The sequence below is a fragment of the Panthera pardus genome, unplaced genomic scaffold, assembly GCF_024362965.1.
Source record: "Panthera pardus isolate Hobbes unplaced genomic scaffold, ASM2436296v1 HiC_scaffold_10, whole genome shotgun sequence".
Classification (NCBI taxonomy): domain Eukaryota; kingdom Metazoa; phylum Chordata; class Mammalia; order Carnivora; family Felidae; genus Panthera; species Panthera pardus.
The window spans coordinates 32,953,711-32,973,412 of NW_026526655.1; the positions used below are offsets into that span (position 1 = coordinate 32,953,711).

At 37.4% G+C, this 19,702-nt stretch overlaps 1 protein-coding gene across 5 annotated transcripts in view; it reads left to right on the top strand.

Annotated features, from left to right (window-relative positions):
- ICA1L (islet cell autoantigen 1 like) overlaps positions 1 to 19,702 on the top strand; it is an 89,689-nt gene that overhangs the window by 48,771 nt on the left and 21,216 nt on the right. For 4 of the 5 annotated variants that reach the window (XM_019436627.2, XM_019436629.2, XM_019436628.2 and 1 more), the window contains exons 11-12: positions 10,894 to 11,148; positions 18,460 to 18,549. In XM_019436627.2, coding sequence (XP_019292172.1) covers positions 10,894 to 11,148; positions 18,460 to 18,549 — 345 coding nt within the window. The remainder of the gene's footprint in view (positions 1 to 10,893; positions 11,149 to 18,459; positions 18,550 to 19,702) is intronic. The other variant, XM_053906132.1, reaches the window with a different exon arrangement.

Consider the following 19,702-nt stretch of genomic DNA (forward strand, 5'->3'; position numbering starts at 1 on the left):
CTTTAGTCACCTATTTTGCCTACCCACCCCCCCCCCCCACCCGCCCCCATCCCCTGCCTCTGGCAACCTCCAAATCTGGTCTTTGAGCTTGGTTTTAGTTTGCCTTTTTTTTTTTTTTTTAATAAAATTTTGTAAATGTTCATTTTTGAGAGAAAGAGAGACGTGAGCAGGGGAGGGGCAGAGAGAGAGGGAGACACAGAATTCAAAGCAGGCCTCAAGCTCTGAGCAGTCAGCACAGAGCCGGATGCGGGGCTTGAACTCACGAACTGTGAGATCATGACCTGAGCCAAACACTTAACCAACTGAGCCACCCAGGTGCCCCTGTTCCTTGTTTTTTAAATTCCACAAATAAGTGAGATCATACAGAAAATGTCTTCTCTGTCATATTTAACTTAGTATAATTCCCTCAAGGTCTATCCATGTTGTTGCAAATGGCAAGATTTCATTTTTTTTAAATGGCTGATTAATACTCCAGTGTGTGTGTATGTATATACATACATACATGTACATATATATGTACATATGTACATGTGTGTGTGTATATATCTATATATATATGTATGTATATAGATATATCTCACATTTTCTTTGCCCATTCATCCATTAATGGACACTTAGGTCGTTTCCATATCTTGGTTATTGTAAATAATGCCAAGATGAACATGGGATGCATGTATCTCTTCAAGATAGTTGTTTGTTTGTTTGTTTTCAGATAAATAGCCAGAAGTGGCATTGCTGGATCATATGTGGTTCTGTTTTTAATATGGAGATATTCATACTGTTTTCCTTATAATGGCTATACCAATTTACATGGAATGTGAAAACTTTTAACTTTCAAGGGAACATAGATATAACAAAGGACCTGAATAATTACAATTATTACAATTACATTAAAAAATAATTTAATGTGGTCAAATTTATCAATCTTTTCTTTTATTGGATCTTGATTTTTGTCATATGCAAAACTCAGGTTAGAAAAAATCATTGATGCTGTCTTCTAGTATTTGTGTACTTTTATTTTTTACATTTATTTATTTTGTTAATATTTATTTTGAGAGAAAGAGAGAGCAAGCATGAGTGTGGGGAGGGGCAGAGAGAGAGGGAAAGAGAATCCCAAGCAGATTCTGCACTGTCAGCACAGAGCCACGTATGTATAGGTGTATACATACATATACATATAATATGTATATACACATGTTACATACATACACATATACAGTATATATATATATTTATATTTATATATATAAGTTGTATCTATTGTGTTACAGATCTTTCTTAACTTTAGGTGTAGTTACATCCTGATAAACCCATCATAAGTTGAAAATACTGTAAGCTGAACACTGAAACTAATATAGCACTGTATGTTAACTATACTGGAATTAAAATAAAAAATAAATGAAAACATTTTTAAAAATCAAAAAATCAAAAATGTATGTTCTCTTCTATACCAAAAAAAATGTAAGTCAAAATGCATTTAATACGTCGAACATACTGAACATCATAGCTCATCCTGGCCTACCTTAAATGTGCTCAGAACACTTACTTTAGCCTACAGGTGGGCAAAATGATCTAACGCAAAGCCTGTTTTATAATAAAGTGTTGAATATCTTGTGTAATTTATTGAATACTGTACTGAAACTGAAAACAGAATGGTTTTATGGGTACAGAAGTTTGTAAGTGTATCGGTTGTTTACCCTGTGATCACATGGCTGACTGGGATTTGTGGCTTGTTGCTGCTGCCCAGAATCGTAAGAGAATATTGTATTGCATATCACTAGCCCGGGGAAAATACTAAATTCAGCACTCGAAGTACAGTTTCTATTGAATGTGTATCTCTTTTGCATCATCATAAAGTCAGAAAATGGTAAGTCAAACCATTGTAAGTAGGGAACCATCTGTGTGTGTGTGTGCATATATACATATGTACCCACATATGTACATGTATATACACATACACACACACAAATGTAATCTTTATATATGGCTCTTTAAATTTTTACATCTCCCTTTTAATATATATTAAATATAAATATATATATAATATAAATATAAATATAATATAAATATATTAAATATATCTCCCTTTTAATATATATAAATTATAAACTGATTTGGCCAATTGAACACTTAAACCAATAATTACAAAATATTAACAGCAAATAAGCATGCTAAATTTGTCCTTGTTCAACTTACCTTTTATGTGCTTTTGTTTCAGCAGCCAAAGATCACAAGGAAAACCATTATCAAATAAGAGAATTTGGAGCACCTCAGTTTTCTAACTCTGAAAATGGTTAAGAAATTATAATTTCATCATATAAATGGATAATGTATTATTTAAAATTCTTTAATTTAATACTTAATTCCTCAACATTAAAACCTGTATAGGTCTCTCTATACAGGAATCCAATACCTGTGCTTCTACTTTGTAGCACACTGAAGTGGAACTGAAGTCATTATTTGTTTTGTATGTTTGGGCCCTTGTCCAGATGTATCTGTGTAACTGTGAGGACCATGTCTATCTTACGGTCTAGTGTACCTCCGCTATCCAGCAGTTGTGGACACTCAGTAGAAACTACCTTGAATATCTTCCCCAAGCAGTTATGTTGCAGATATTTTCTCCCGCTTTGTCATTTGTCTTTTGACTTTTCATGTGGTTGTTTCTTGCCTTGTAAATTTTTAAAAATAATTTAGTGTAGTCAAATTTATCAGTCTTTTCTTTTATTGGATTTGATTTTTGTCATATGAAGAATCAGGTTAGAAAAATTCATTGATGGTGTCTTTTAGTATTCGTGTACTTTTTTTACATTTATTTATTTTATTAATGTTTATTTATTTTGAGAGAGAGAGGAGAGAGAGAAAGAGGGAGCGAGCATGAGTGTGGGGAGGGGCAGACAGAGAGAGGAGAATCCCAAGCAGATTCTGCACTGTCAGCACAGAGCCAGACTCAGGGCTTGATCTCACGAACCTTGAGATCATGACCTGAACCAAAATCAAGAGTCAGACACTTAACCGACTGAGCCGCCCAGGTGCCCCCACATTTAGACCTCCAATTCATTTGGAGTTTATTTAGCCATATGGTATTAGCAGTGGATTAAATGTTTTCTTTTATAAGTGGCCATCCTTTTATATCATTTTTTTTAAATGCCATCTTTGCCACAGTAATTTGAGATAACTTCCAATCATATACTAGGTTTCTGTTTGTATTTAGGTCTGTTTCTGGACTTTATTTATATTTTATTGATGTGTGCATGTACCAATGCCATGTGGTTTTAATTATTGAAATTTTCTTTTGTGTTATTATATCTGGTAGGGCTAATATCCTTTTCATTATTTTCTTAGCTATTCTTGCATGTTTGTTTTTCAATATAAATTAAAAAAATTTTTTTTAATGTTTATTTTTTGAGAGAGAGAGAGACAGAGTGTGAGCAGGGGTGGGGTAGAGAGAGAGGGAGACACAGAATCTGAAGCAGGCTCCAGCCTCTGAGCTGTCAGCACAGAGCCCAACGCGGGGCTTGAACTCATGAGCTGTGAGATCATGACCTGAGCCGAAGTCGGATGCTCAACTGAGCACCCAGGTGCCACCCAGGTGCCCCTCAATATAAATTTTATATCATATTGTCCAGCTGCATAAAACCCATTGTTCCTTTTATTGTGATTATATTAAATGTGAAAAACTGACAGCTTGATGGTGCTGAGGCATCCTAACCAGAAACAAGGGACATTTTTCCTATTTGTTAAAATTTTCTTGTGTATCTTTTATATACAGGTTTTTTTAAATATAGGTTTTGAACAGTTTTGTTTTTTCTCAGTATTTTATCTTGTTTGTTGTCACTGTAAGTGAGGTTTTCTTTTCCATTACATATACGTGTGTGTGTGTGTGTGTGTGTGTGTGTGTGTGTGTGTAAATAATCTTTATGCCCAATGTTGGGCTTGAACTCATGACCTTGAGATCAAGAGTCACATGCTCTACCAACTAAGCCAGCCAGGTACCCCTTTCCATTATATTTTTAACTGGTTATTAATTTGTGTATATAAATAAATGCTGTTGATTTTTTTAAACTTCTGATATTTATTTATCTATTTATTTTTTGAGACTGAGAGCAGAAGCTGGGGAGGGACAGAGGGAGAGAGAGAAAGGGAATCTTACGCAGTCTCCACACTCAGCATGGAGCCCAACATGGGCCTCTCTCTTACAACTGTGAGATCATGATCTGAGCGGAAATCAAAGAGTTAGAGCTTAACAGACTGAGCCACCCAGGTGCCCCAAAATTCTATTGACTTTTTGTATGTTAATATTATATGTTGCTACCTAGAATTTTTTTTATAGTTTGAGTTAGTTTTAGCGTTGATTTTCTAGCATTGTCCAGGTATACCATCATGTCATATGCAAATAGATATAATCCTGTTTTTTCTTTACCAGTTCTTGTTACTGTAATTGATTTCTTTTGTTTAATTGCATTGGTTACTACCTCCAGAACCAGTTGAATATTAGTGGGCATTTCCTAATTTTAGTGGAAGTTCCTGTAATGTTTCTGAATCAATTAAGATGTTGGCTTTTGAAATGAGGTATAGATTTTGTGACGTTAAAGAAGTATCCATGGGGTGCCTGGATGGCTCAGTCTGTTAAGCGTCCAACTCTAGATTTCAGCTCAGGTCATGATCTCATGGTTCATGAGATTGGGTCCCATGTTGGGCTCTGCGCTAACAACACAGAGCCTGCTTGGGATTCTGTCTCTCTCTTCCTTGTCTCTCTCTCTCTCAAAATTAATAAACTAGAAAAAAAGAAAGTATCCATACACTCCTAATTTCTTAAGAGTTTTATTAGGAATGGTTGTTGAATTTTTCCAACAGCTTTTTCCATATCTATGCCAGCAGTTATTTGATTTTTCTTCTTAAATGTATTAATATGATAAATTATATTAATAGGTTTCCTGATACTACACCATCTTTGCATTCCAGTTATAAGTCCAGCTTTGTCATTGTGCATTAATCTGTTGATATTTTATTTACTAATTCTGCATTGCAGTTGATTTCCCTGTGAAGACATTTAGGCCTGGTGCATTTTTTGTGTTTTCTTCTCAATGGAAATTGTTCTGTTTAACCTTTCTATATGTACTAAAATCAATTTCAGCAAATTATATTTTTCTCAAATTCTTCGTTTTGTCTAGATTGTCAGATATTTGTATAGATTTGTATAAAATCTTGATTTTTAACAGCTTTATTGAGGTGTAAGTTAAATACCTAAAAATTACCAATTCTGAGTGTAAGATTCTATGATTTTTCGTAAATTTATAGAGTTGTGCATGTTATCACCTCAGTGAATATTAGAATATTTCCCAAAAGCCTCTTGTACTTGTTTATAATCCTTGCTCCCACTCTGTCCTAGAAAATTACTAATCTGATTTCTGTCTCTCTAAATTTCCCTTTCCTGGACTGAAATTGTACAAAAGTTCGCCCTTTGTGTCTGGCTTTTTATGTCTGCCATTAAGCCTAATGTTTTTCTAGATTCATCCATGTTGTTGCAAATAGCAGTAGTTCATTACTTTTTCCCCCCTTGTTTTATTGAAAAATACACATAAAATTTACCATCCTACCCGTTTTAAGTGTATACTGGTATTAAATTGTGCAACCATCACCACCATCCATCTCTAACTTTTTTCATTATAAAACTGAAAGTCTGTATTCATTAAATGATAATTACCCATTCCCCCACCTCTGCCCCTAACACCCAACATTCTCCTTTGTTCTCTATGATGTTGACTATTCCAAGTACCTCATGTAAGTGGAATCATATAGTATTTGTCCTTTTGTGACTGGCTTATTTCACTTAGCATAATGTCCTCAAGATCCATTCATGTTGTGGTATATTGCAGAATTTTCTTCCTTTACAAGTCTGAATAATACTCCATTATATGTATACACCACATTTTGCTAACTATAGTTTATTTGTATTTATGAATGTATTCCATTGTATGGTTATACCACATTATATTTATCCATTTATCAGTTGATGGACATTTGGACTCTTTATAGTTTTTGGCTGTTGTAATTCTGTTGCTGTGAACATTCAAGTACTTCTCCTAGTATAGACATAAGATTTATTTTTATTGGTTAGATCCCTAGAAATGGAACTGCTAGGTTATGTGGCAAATTTGACTTTATCTTTCTGAGGAACTGCTAAATGGTTTTGCAAAATGGCTCTACTACTATTTCATTCCCACTAGCAAAGTATGAGGGGTCTAGTTTCTCCACATCTTTGTCAACATTTGGTATTATCTTCTTAATCATGTACATTCTAGCGCTTTTAATTTGTGGCTTTAATTTGCATTTCTCTATCTATGATGTTGAGTATCTTTTCCTGTGTTTATTGGCCATTCGTATATCTTTGTTGACAAATCTGTTAAGATCTGTTGCCAATTTTTTAATTGGGTTATTTACCTTATTATTAAATTGCACAATTATTCTTCATACAAGTTGTCAGACATATGACTTGTAAATATTCTAGTCATCTTATTTTCTCAATTTTGCCTCTTGAAACACAAAATTTTTTAAATTTTATGAAGTTCAACTTAACATTTTTTTTCTTCTATGGGTTGTTCTTTTGGTATCACATCTAGATCTCCCTACCCAAGATTACAAAGATTTTCTCTTATGTATTCTTGAAGTTTCATAATTTTAACTCTTATCTGTGGGACTATGATCATTTTGAGTTCATGTATTGTGTGAGGTAGGTAAGGTTTATTTTTGTTTTTGTTTATTGCATATGTATATCTACTTGTACTAGTACCATTTATTGAAAAGATATTCCTTTATTCACTGTATTTTCTTGGCATTTTTGTTAAAATCAAGTGACCAAAAAAAATGTAAGGGTATGTTTCTGGATTCTAGTTTCTGTTCCACTGATCTATATACCTGACCTTGGTCAGTACCCTACTGTCTTGATTACTGTGGCTTTATAGTAAATTTTGAAATTAGGTAGTATAAGTCCTACAACATTCTTTTTTTTAAAATTTATTTATTTTTGAGAGAGACAGAGAGTGAACGGGAGAGGGGCAGAGAGGGAGACACAGAATTGGAAGCAGGCTCCAGGCTGTCAGCACAGAGCCCCACGGTGGGGCTCGAACTCACAAACCACGAGATCATGACCTTAGCTGCAGTCGGACGCTTAACCGACTGAGCCACCCAGGTGCCCCTACAGCATTGGTTTTTTTTTCAAAATTGTTTTGGCTATTCTAACTTGTATGCATTTCCATATAAATTTTACAATCATCATGTTGAATTCATACATCAGTTGGAGTTGATTGCTATCTGGACAATATTGTTCCTTCCAGTCTGTGAATGTGGAGATTTTTTCCTTATCATTGGCTTTCAGTGGTTTGCTTATGAAGTATCTAGATATGGATCTCTTTACATTGATTCTACTTGGGTTTTATTAAGCTTGTTGGATGAGTACATTGATGTTTTCAACAAATTTGGGACATTTTGTCCATTATTTCTTCAAATTCTGCCCCGCCATCCTTTTGAAACTTGTTTCAAATTGAAACTCTTATTGAATTATTGAATAATTCAATTGAAATTTGTTGAAACTCTTACTTCTGATGTTGGCCCGCCATTTCACTTAGATACTGTGCATGTTTCTTCATTCTTTTTTCTTTTCTCAGTTCTTTGGGTTGCATAATCTGTCAGTCTATCTTAAAGTTAGCTAATTCTTTCTTATGCTAGTTCAGATCTACTGGTGATCCTCACCAGTGAATTTTTCATTTCGGTTATTGTACTTTTTTTTTTTTTAAGTTTTTTAATGTTTATATATTTTTGAGAGAGAGAGACAGACACAGCGTGAGTGGGGGAGGGGCAGAGACAGAGACATAGAATCAGAAGCAGTCTCCAGGCTCTGAGCTGTCAGCACAGAGCCCAATGTGGGGCTCAGACTCACGGACCGTGAAATCATGTCCTGAGCTGAAGTTGGATGCCCAACTGACTGAGCCACCCAGGTGCCCCTCAGTTATTGTACTTTTAAAACAAAATTTTTTTAAGTTTATTTATTTTGAGAAAGAGAGCGTGCACACGCAAGCAGGGAAGGGGCAGAGATGAGAGAGAATCCCAAGAGAGCTCCACACTGCCAGTGCAGAGCCTGACATGGGGCTCAATCCCATGAACCATGAGATCATCACCTGAGCTGAAATCAAGAGTCGGACACTTAACTGACTGAGCCACTCACATGCCCCAGTTACTGTACTTTTCAACTTCACAATTTCTATTTGGTTCTTTTTTGTAATTTCTGACTCTTTATTGATACTCTCTATTTGATACAGTATTGTCACAACACCTTCCTTTGCTTTTTAAAGATTGCTTTAACAAAATTTTCAGCTTTACTGAGGTAAAATTGATAAATAAAATTGTAAGATGTTTGAAGTGTGCTGATATAATGTTTACCTTGTGAGAGGATTCTCTCCATCTAGTTAGTTAATTACCCTATCTATGAACACACTTCCTTTACTTTAATCATACTGTCTTTTAGTTCTTTAAATGTATTTATAAGGGTTGCTTTGAAGGTTTTGCCTGTTAATATGACATTTGGTTTGCTCTCACAGGCAGTTTGAGTTCCTGCCTTCTTGCCATTGTTTGGTCATACTTTACTATTTATTGTTTGTTTTGGCCTACCTTACTGTTTTTTGTTGGAAACTGGACATTTTAGATAATACATTTTAGCAACTTTGGCTACTGGTCTTCTCCTTTGGGGCTTGTTGTTATTATTTGCTTGCTTTATTTGTTTAGTGACAGGCTGGATTATTTTGGTGAAGTCTATCCCCCCTCCCCCAGCGCCTCAGCTCCCAACAGTGGAAAAGGAATACAGAATTAGGTTTACCCACAGTCACCCTGGGATGACAGTTTGTTTTGGTAAGGGTTCTCTTTGATAGTCCCTTTCCCTGATCACACCCAGCTGTTAAACACCACTAATTTCCATATCATTGATTTATTATTTTTAAGAATGCTCTGGATCATAAATTGTTCTACAAACAAAACCAGTAAAATTTGGACTCCTGTGAGAGGATATTTTCCAAGGTCACTGAGATTTATTCTTACCCTACCTAGGTAGGCTCGTCCCCATTGGCTTTTTCCCTGATTCTTTCAGGCAAACTAGTTGGCCTACATTTTAGCCTGTATGTCCAATGAGTCTTCCAATCTCTTCCCAATTGCTTTTCACCACAGCCTTCACTGTTCTGGGGAGTATCCTTAGGCTTGAATTTCTCTGTACTTTGTTGCAAAGGAAGTCAGTTCTTTGGGACAAGATTTGGAGCTATTTCATAGTCTGCTTCTCTCTCCAGGCAAAATCTCTAAGTTAGGGCTTTATCTGGGAATGAAAACAATGACATGTTTCTGTATAAGATCCTTGCTCTGGGAGCTGAGTGCTAAGTGAGGAGGGTGATGGTAATCTCAGGTCTTTTTGGCCTGCCTTTTCCTGAATGAAACTACCACATTATGAGCAGGGTCACATGACCCAGGGCTCCTGTATTCTCAGCATGCCACACCCAAATCATAGTCTCAATCTTATGACTGGGGTCTTGTTATCTGGGTGGGAAATGGGAGCTTGCACCTCTTGATTGTACTGTCCAGACTTAGCCAATAGGTAAGTGAGGACAGGATATGAAATGCTGATACCCTGCCCCTCCTGAGAACATAACTCTTGACTGAGACTTGTGGGAGCAGGAGCCCTATGTTCTTGGCTATACAGGGTGAGAGTGGAATTTCCATCTTGCTTAACTGGGAAGGGAATGGTTCTTAGTTCACTTATCATAGTCTGAATTTTAATAGATTTTCTTGAGTAGGTGTTTCCTCATTTGATGTGTGTCCTTGGAACAATTTCTAGAGACTTTAATGATTGTTTTTTAAACATTTTTTACCAGTTATTTAAAAACTGGTATGCCTGTCCATAGACTTCCCCACTCTATCATGCTGGAAGCCTTTTTCATTTTTATCAGTAAAGGTGTTCAGGATTATTTTTTCTCTATTAATTGCTATTTAAGTATCCATGGATTATAACATGAAATGCCTTTTTTATTATTTTTCAGAAATTCCATTGCCCTTTCAACCAATAGTTGTTTAATAGAATGTATTTAAATTTACAAGTGGAAGAGCCTTTTAGTTTTTCAGTTTCATTTTTTAAATTACTTCACTTTCTTGGATGTTGTTTGTAGTATTTCCACTTTAAGAAACTCATTGATTTTTATGTGTTTGCTTTAGTATAATTTTGGTGAATTTTCAATGTGTGCTTGAGAGGAAAATATATTTTCTTTTTCTTTTTTTTTTTAAGATTTTATTTTAAGTAATCTCCACACTCACTGTGGGGCTCAGACCCACAACCCTGAGATCAAGAGTCACACGCTCTACTGACTGAGCCAGCCAGGCAGTCCAAGTGTATTTTCTGTTAGGTTTATTTACAAAACCTATCTTAGTGATTACTCTGTTTAGATTTTTTATATCTTTACTTTTACCTTTTGGGCATATTTTTTACTGAGAGTGGTATATTAAAGTCTACTGTTTTTTACTGAGAGTAATTAATTAAATAATTAAATTCTATGATCATTAATTTGTTTCTACTTCTTGCATCCCCTGTAGTTTCTGCCCTAAATAGTGGCTGCTTCATTATTTCACACTTAGATATTCATGACTATTGTATCTTCATTGTGAAATGTGGTCATTTTGATCTATAGCCTACCCAATTAGAAATAATTTCATGTAAACTTCCAGTCAGTTTAATTGTTCACTAAAATTTTGTTAAAAAATTATGTTAATGTATAAGAACAGTGAACCAAATTTGATTTGCCCTACATTTTACTCTCCTTTCCTCGAAAAGAAAAGAGCCATTCTGTTTTTATTTTCATTCAACAGTTGCAAAAGATTTACCTGTTGATTCACTGGAAGATGATTTTGAGAAGGAATTCTCATTTCTGAACAACCTGCTAAGTCCTGGTTCTTCAAGTACTAGTGAATTTACCCAAGAATGCCAGACTGCCTTTGGGAGCCCCGGCACCAGCCTCACATTCCAGGAGCCTTCTGTGGGGTCTGAGCCTCTTGCTCATTCTTCACGATTCCTTCCTTCACAGCTCTTTGATCTTGGCCTTCATGCTGTTGGAGCTTTCAACAGTAAGTGTCTATGAAACATTTGGACACCCATGACTTATTTTATCCTTGTGAAGCAAAACTATGTGCATGTGGATGCTAAAATCAACAAGGATATTGATTTTAACTTTAGTACTACTAGATAAAATCTGCAGTCACACGCATCAACTGAAAAAAATAACAAATATTACTACTGGAGTATATCAGTAAGACTGAAAAAAGGGCTGCTTTCCTCCCACCTCCACCAAACCCCACATTTTCTGTATTGACTTTCCCAGATGTCTTCTCAACATAGAAAATCAGTGTCTTATTTTAAACTCTTGACCTGCTAAGTTATCCCTACTTATGGCAGGTCATATTGTTTCTTCCATCTAGCAAAGCTTGGTGTGTTCTCTTCCTGTGGGTTTAGAGTAGATCCTGGCAACTCCTGGGCAAGGCAGCAGGACTGGAGGGTTGTGGTAGAAAGCCGGGGAAGGTTGTTTTCCTGAGGAAAGGGCCCTCTGCTTTGTGTTTATGTCAGGGACTCCCTCTACTGACCTGCTATCCCAGCAACGTGTAATCAACCTAGCACCTTGGGAGTCATTTTGCTCCCCACTTCCATATTTGTTGCTAAGTGCTGTCAATTCTATTTCTAAAATATGTCTCCAATTTCATGCTTCTCCTTTCTTCCTCTATTATCAGAGGCATTTAGAGCCTTGTTTGGTTTCCTGGGCTGCTGTAAGAGTCCTCCTACCAGACCTCCCAAACCCCAGGTCATCTTCCATGCTTTCATGGAAGAGTTCTTTCTCCAAGAGGCAGATTCTGATGTCAGCACCCTGCTTACATTACAGTGAAGGACCATGGGCTCTAGGGTAAAACCCGTGCCTGCATTTCCACTCTTATCTCTTACCTTACTTCAAAATACTTATATATTCTTTTCTAAATTTATTTATTTATTTATTTATTCATTCATTCATTCATTCATTCATTCATTCATTCATTTAAGAGAGAACATGAGTTGGGGAGGGGCTGAGAGAGAGGGAAACAGAGAATCCCAAGCAGGCTTCACACTGTCAGTACAGAGCCCAACATGGGGCTCGAACTCACGAAACCGTGAGATCATGACCTGAGCCAAAACCAAGAGTTAGACACTTAACTGAGTCACCCAGGCACCCACAATCCTTTCCATTTTCTGTAAATGTATTGACTATTTTTAGATCCCTCTGAGACATCACTGCTTGTGTTGCTGCTTTGACTTATGATGTTCAGTAATAAAACATAGGCTTGAGCCTGTGTTTTAGGTTCCCAGTCCAGCATTTTCTCCATGGTGGCCAACCAACCCTTGAATACTTCTTCAGTACTGCCCAGTGGAGTGGTTTCTGCCACCTCTGGCCTCGCATAGTGCTTTATATGTTTTCATGGCTGTGATCATAGTTCATCTTGCCTTCTGTCCCTATCTTTCACCCCCTAGTAGATTTTATCCTTGAGAAAATGGTTCACAGCACCTAACAGTGTCTTAATGCATTGTACTTTGTATTAAAATACTTTGTTCATACCGTGTCTGCAACACCATCATACTTTGTCCAGCCTGCAAGTATTTCAAGGACACAATCTGTATGGTGATTTATCTTTGTCCTTTCTATGACAACAGCATAAAGTTAGCTCAATAAATAAAATAAATATCAGTTAGGGAAGCCTGGCTGCCTCAATTGCTAGAGCATTTGACTCTTGGTCTCAGGGTCATAAGTTGAAGCCCCACATTGGGCATAGAGCCTACTTAAAATAGAGGTGCCTGGGTGGCTCAGTAGGCTAAGTGTTGGACTTTGGCTCAGGTTACAATCTCTTGGTTGTCAGCACAGACCCCACTTTAGATCCTCTGTCCCTCTCTTTCTTTGCCCTTCCCCTGCTTGTGCATGCATACACACTCACATTGTCTCTCTCTCTCTCTCTCTCTCAAAAATAAACATGAAAAAACTAAACTAAGGAGAATAGGGGAGAAGATGGCGGTATAGGAGGACGCTGGGCTCACCACGTCCTGCTGATCACTTAGACTCCACCCACATCTGCCTAAATAACCCAGAAAACCACCAGAAGACTAGCAGGACAGACTCTCCGGAGCCAAGTGTAGACAAGAGGCTGACAGAAGAGGGTAGGAAGGGCTGAGAAGCGGTGCGCACTACACAGACTGGTGGGAGGGAGCCGGGGGGGGGGGTGTGTGTGTGGAGGGGCAGCCTACCCAGCAAGGCAAAGCCCCCATTCTGGCTTCCAAAAGTGGAGGGGCTGGACTGCATGAGTTCTGACAGCCAGCAGGACTTAACATCTGGAATGTTATAAGTCAACATTGGATTGCTTGGAGATTGGGAGGGCAAGAGGACACCGGGAGGGAGAGGTGTTAAGCCCTGGAAGACAGAGATCAGCTCGGTGGTGGGGAACAAAGGCACTGGCCGGCGTCATATCCCTCTCCTATCCCCCAGCCGAAATCCCAAAGGAACCAGTTCCCGTCACCAAAGTTCCTTGCACCTCACGAACACTCAGTGCCGTGCTTCTGTCATCCATCCCTCTGAGGGTCTGCCTCCCTCCTGGTGCTGCAGGGCCCCTCCTGCCCCTGTGCACCTTGCGGATCCACCCTGGCTAATACGCCAGATCCCATCAAAGCAGCACCACAAGCCTGGCAATGTGCAAGTAGCCCAGACAGGGGCCACACCACTCCACAGTGAGTCCTGCCCCTGGGAGAGGGGAAGATAAGGTACACAGCGGTCTGACTGTGGCCCCAGCAGTGGGCTGGGGACAGACATTGGGTCTGACTGTGGCCCCGCCCACCAACACAAGTTACTCCAGACAGCACAGGGGAAGTGCCCTGCAGTTTGGCGCCACCCCAGGGACTATCCAAAATGACGAAACAGAAGAATACTCCTCAAAAGAAACTCCAGGAAGTAGCGGCAGCTAACTAATTGATCAAAAACGGTTTAAGTAATATAACAGACCATGAATTTAGAATAATAGTCATAAAATTAATCGCTGGGATTTAAAAAAGTGTAGAGGACATAGAGGATCTCTTGCTACAGAGATCAAGGGGCTAGTTTATAGTTTCTATAAACTATAGAAAGCTTATGAAGAAAATTGAAGAAGACATAAAGAAATGGAAAAACATTCCATGCTCATGGATTGGAAGAATAATATTGTTAAAATGTCAGTACTACCCAAAACAATCTACACATTCAATGCAATCCCAATCAACATTGCACCAGCATTCTTCTCTAAACTAGAACAAGCAATCCTAAAATTTGTATAGAACCACAAAAGACCCCAAATAGCCAAAGTAATTTTGAAGAAGAAGACCAAAGCGGGAGGCATCACAATCCCAGACTTTAGCCTCTACTACAAAGCTGTAATCATCAAGACAGCATGGTATTGGCACAAAAACAGACACATAGACCAATGGAATAGAATAGAAACTCCAGAATTAGACCCACAAAAGTATGGGCAACTAATCTTTGACAAAGCAGGAAAGAATATCCAATGGAAAAAAGACAGTCTCTTTAACAAATGGTGCTGGGAGAACTGGACAGTAACATGCAGAAGGATGAAACTAGACCACTTTCTTACACCATTCACAAAAATATACTCAAAATGGATAAAGGACCTGAATGTGAGACAGGAAACCATCTAAACCCTAGAGGAGAAAGCAGGAAAAGACCTCTCCGACCTCAGCTGCAGCACTTTCTTACTTGACACATCCCCAAAGGCAAGGGAATTAAAAGCAAAAATGAACTATTGGGGCCTCATCAAGATAAAAAGCTTCTGCACAGCAAAGGAAACAATCAACAAAGCTAAAAGGCAACCAATGGAATGGGAAAAGATATTTGCAAATGACATATCAGACAAAGGGCTAGTATCCAAAATCTATAAAGAGCTCACCAAACTCCACATCCAAAAAAACAAATAATCCAGGGAAGAAATGGGCAGAAAACATGGATAGACACTTCTCTAAAGAAGACATCCAGATGGCCAACAGGCACATGAAAAGATGCTCAATGTCGCTCCTCATCAGGGAAATACAAATCATAACCACACTCAGATACCATCTCATGCCAGTCAGAGTGGCTAAAATGAACAATGAGGAGACTATAGATGCTGGCGAGGATGTGGAGAAACGGGAACCCTCTTGCACTGTTGGTGGGAATGCAAACTGGTGCAGCCGCTCTGGAAAACAGTGTGGAGGTTCCTCAAAAAATTAAAAGATAGATCTACCCTATGAGCCAGCAATAGCACTGCTAGGAATTTACCCAAGCGGTACAGGAGTGCTGATGCATAAGGGGCACTTGTACCCCAATGTTTATAGCAGCACTCAACAATAGCCAAATTGTGGAAAAAGCCTAAATGTCCATGAACTGATGAATGGATAAAGAAATTGTGGTTTATATACACAATGGAATACTACGTGGCAATGAGAAAGAATGAAATAGGGCCTTGTGTAGCGACATGGATGGAACTGGAGAGTGTTATGCTAAGTGAAATAGTCAGAGAAAGACAGATACCATATGTTTTCACTCTTATGTGGATCCTGAGAAACTTAACGGAAGACCATGGGGGAGGGGAAGGGGGAAAAAAAAAGAGGTTAGAGTGGGAGGGAGCCAAAACATAAGAGACTCTTAAAAACTGAGAACAAACTGAGGGTTGATGGGGGGTGGGAGAGAGGGGAGGGTGGATGATGGGTATTGAGGAGGGCACCTGTTGGAATGAGCACTGGGTGTTGTATGGAAACCAATTTAACAATAAATTTCATATTTAAAAATAAATAAAAAATAAAAAAACTAAGCTAAGATAAAATAAAAATCAGTTAAATCACTCAGTAAGAATTTAACCTAGAAGAAAGGACAGTATTATTTGATAAAGAGGCACTCTATCTAGGATAATTCAGATGTTTTGCTATAAAATTTTAGAAAACAATTATTCTTGCATACATATCTAACTGACCTAATAAAGATTTACAAACAGATTCATTTTCCACGTGAATACCTTTTGCTCTTTCTCCTTAACTTGCCACATCTCTAGCAGCACTGGATTCTTTTCTTATTTTCTGGCAATACATTATCCACAATATTTCTTTATCACTTAGAACATCTGTTCTGGTCCCTGCCTGCAGGCTGACAGACGTTCCCATGCAATGACTGAGGCAGTTGATACTCAGTGTTTAATGAGTGTCTTGTTCAAGATAACTAGGCAGTTTAAACAATTAAGAGGGAACCAAAATCTGGTCTTCTGCCTCCTAGTACAGGACTCTTTCTACTTGATTCACCTTTTCTTTATGTCTACTTCTTTCTCTCCTGTAATGTAAACCAGGAAAGTGAGCTGCCCTGAGTTAGAAGATCTGTGTTCTAGGAACCCTGAGTAAGAACATGGGCTTCAAATGATCTCTTCTGTACAAGGAAGGTAGTAGACAGGATAATTTATATTCCTTTCTACTGCTGTGTTTTAATTATAAACTAAATAATTTTTCATGTTACAGAAAATATTTCACCATATTCATAATACTTTTTACTTTTAAGATTTTATTTTTAAGTAATTTCTACATCCACCATGAGGCTCAAACTCACAACCCCAAGACCAAGAGTCTCACGCTCCACTGAGCCAGCCAGGTGCCCCTCATAATGATACTTTAAAAAAAATTTATTTAAATTTCATTTAGTTAACATATGGTGTAGTATTGGTTTCAGGAGCAGAACCCAGTGAATAGTCACTCACATATAACACCCAGTGCTCATCCCAACAAGTGCCCTTCTTAATGCCCATCACCCATTTAGCCCATCCTCCCACCTCCCTCCCCTCCAGCAACCCTCAATTTGTTCTCTGTATTTAAGAGTTTCATATGGTTTGCCTCCCTCTCTATTTTTGTCTTATTTTCCCTTCCCTTCCCTTCCCCTATGTTCATCTGTTTCTTAATTCCACATATGAGTGAAATTGTATATTTGTCTTTCTCTGACTTACTTAGCATAATACACTCTCGTTCCATCCACATTGTTGCAAATGGCAAGATTTCATTCTTTTTGATTGCGAGTAGTATTTCATTGTATGTATGTGTATATATCACATCTTCTTTAGCCATTCATTAGTCGATGGACATTTGGGCCCTTTCCATAACTTAGCTATTATTGATGGTGCTGCTATAAACATTGGGGTACATGTGCCCCTTGAAATCAGCATTTTTGTATTCTTTGGGTAGATACATAGTAGTGCAATTGCTGGGCCTTAGGGTGTTTCTATTTTTAATTTTTTTAATGTTTATTTTTGAGAGAGGGAGAGAGAGAGACAGAGTGTGAGCAGGCAGGGGCAGAGAGAGACAGAGTTGCAGAATCCAAAGCAGGCTCCAGGTTCTGAGCTGTCAGCATAGAGCCTGATATGGGGCTCGAACCCACGAGCTGTGACATCATGATCTGAGCTGAAGTTGGAGGTGTAACCAACTGAGCCACCCAGGCACCGCTCTATTTTTAATTTTTTGAGAAACTTCCATATTGTTTTGCAGAGCAGCTGTACCAGTTTGCATTCCCACCACTATTTCAAAAGCATTCCCTTTTCTCCGCATCCTCACCAATATCTGCTGTTTCCTGAATAGGTGTAAAGTGATATCTCATTGTGGTTTTGATTTGTATTTTTCTTATGATGAATGATGTTGAGCATCATTTCATGTGTCTTTTAGCCATCTGAATGTCTTTATTAGAAAAGTGTCTGTTCATATCTTTTGCCCATTTCTTCACTGGATTATTTGTTTTTTGGGTGTTGAGCTTGTTCATAATGATACTTTTTAATAACTGCATAGCATTTTGTCACATTTATCTTCTATAATCTGCTAAATTCCTTCCTTGCTTTTTTGACTTTTTCATTATATAGATAATGCTGCAAAAAACTTCATCATACATGTACTTTTTTTCCTTCAGTTAAATAACTTCCTTTAAGTAAATTTCTGGAGTAAGATTACTGAGTCCAAGGGTATAAACATAGTTAAAGTTTTCAAGATTCTAATTGTCAGGTGTATTTCCTCTCTCCCAACTCCTTAGAAATTCTCTTTCTATGCCTTATATATCTGCAATTATTTAAAAAGAACACTTGTATATTTATATCAAAACCACTTTGAAAACTGTTAGGAAGTCTGATCTAATTCTACCTGGAAATAAACTTGATGATTTGACTACATAATTGCAGATACATTTTAAGTATTTTCTGCCTCTTATATTGTAGAATCACACCCTAGTAGAAGGATTAAAGTACTCATTAGATATTTTTACGTTTTCTTGTCTTTTCTGATGCTACTTCCTATTTGACTAACAGTGGATAATTCCTTACTTCCCTCCCCGCTAGGCTGGGCCTCTGAAGGGGGATTAGAAGTTCCTCTTTCACACACTGATAACCAGCCAGTGCCTTCACAGAGTCCAAGGAAATTAACAAAGTGTAAGTTATTTATTTCTATTCTTTATTATCATATTAACAATTAGTTTCAGTCACATAAATTTAGAAAAGAATTACTTTATAGTCTTTGCCTCATATTGTCCAGGAAAATATTTTGTTCATAATGAATTAAAATGAAAGTTATACCAGGCTATCCCTCAGAATAGAAAAAATTGAATAGAAATTGTGAACTTGTCATAGTAAATTCTATACTTTAATTTTTTAAATATTTTGTACTAAGGTTTGTTGGTAATGGATAATACCATTAAGATAGAAGGTGTTCTTTGATTACAAGATGCCCATTGACAAAGAGTGCATTCAGGCCTTTAGCATAGGACCTGGTACATAGTAATTGCTAACATTTGTTGAGTACTTACCATATTATTGTCTGCAGAACTGGTCCATGTTGTAGTTACTATGTAGGGTATGCATAGAAAACAGATACTCTGTCAGGATTTTAGATACATGATAATCTTAGTCACTAATGTTGATTTTTAAAAACTTTGATTGGAAAGCATTTCAAATGTACAAGTGTTACATAAGTGAAAATAGCTCAAAGAACACCTGTATACCCTTTATCCGGATTCATCTACTGTTAGTACTTTGCTTTATGTAGGGGGTGTGTGTGTGTGTGTGTGTGTGTGTGTGTGTGTGTGTGTGTGTGAGATTCATGTGTTATTTTATTCTCAACCACTTGAGGGTGAGTTACATACATCATGACCATTTACCCCAAAATACTTAAGTTTGTATTTCCTAAGAACAGATATATTTTCTTTCATAACCACTGTATGGTTTGTAAACTTCAGGAAATTTAATGTTAATGTATTTTGTACAAAGCAAACCATGTATTTGTATTCCAGTTTTGTGAGTTGACCCAATAATGTCCCCTGTAGCACATTCCCCCTCTGGACCGAGAGAGTCTAGGGTCATGATGTATTCAGTTGCCATGTCTCTTTAGTCCCTTTTATTCTGAAACATTTCCACAGTTTTTCTTTGACTTTTGAACATGGGAATTTTAATACAATATAGTCCCTCTGCTCCACTGCTTTTTATCTTTAGTAGAATATTTCTTATCTCAGTTTTATCTGAATTTTATTGTGATTAAATTCAGGTTCTTCATTCTTGACTGGAATACTACACAGGTGACCCTCCTGTC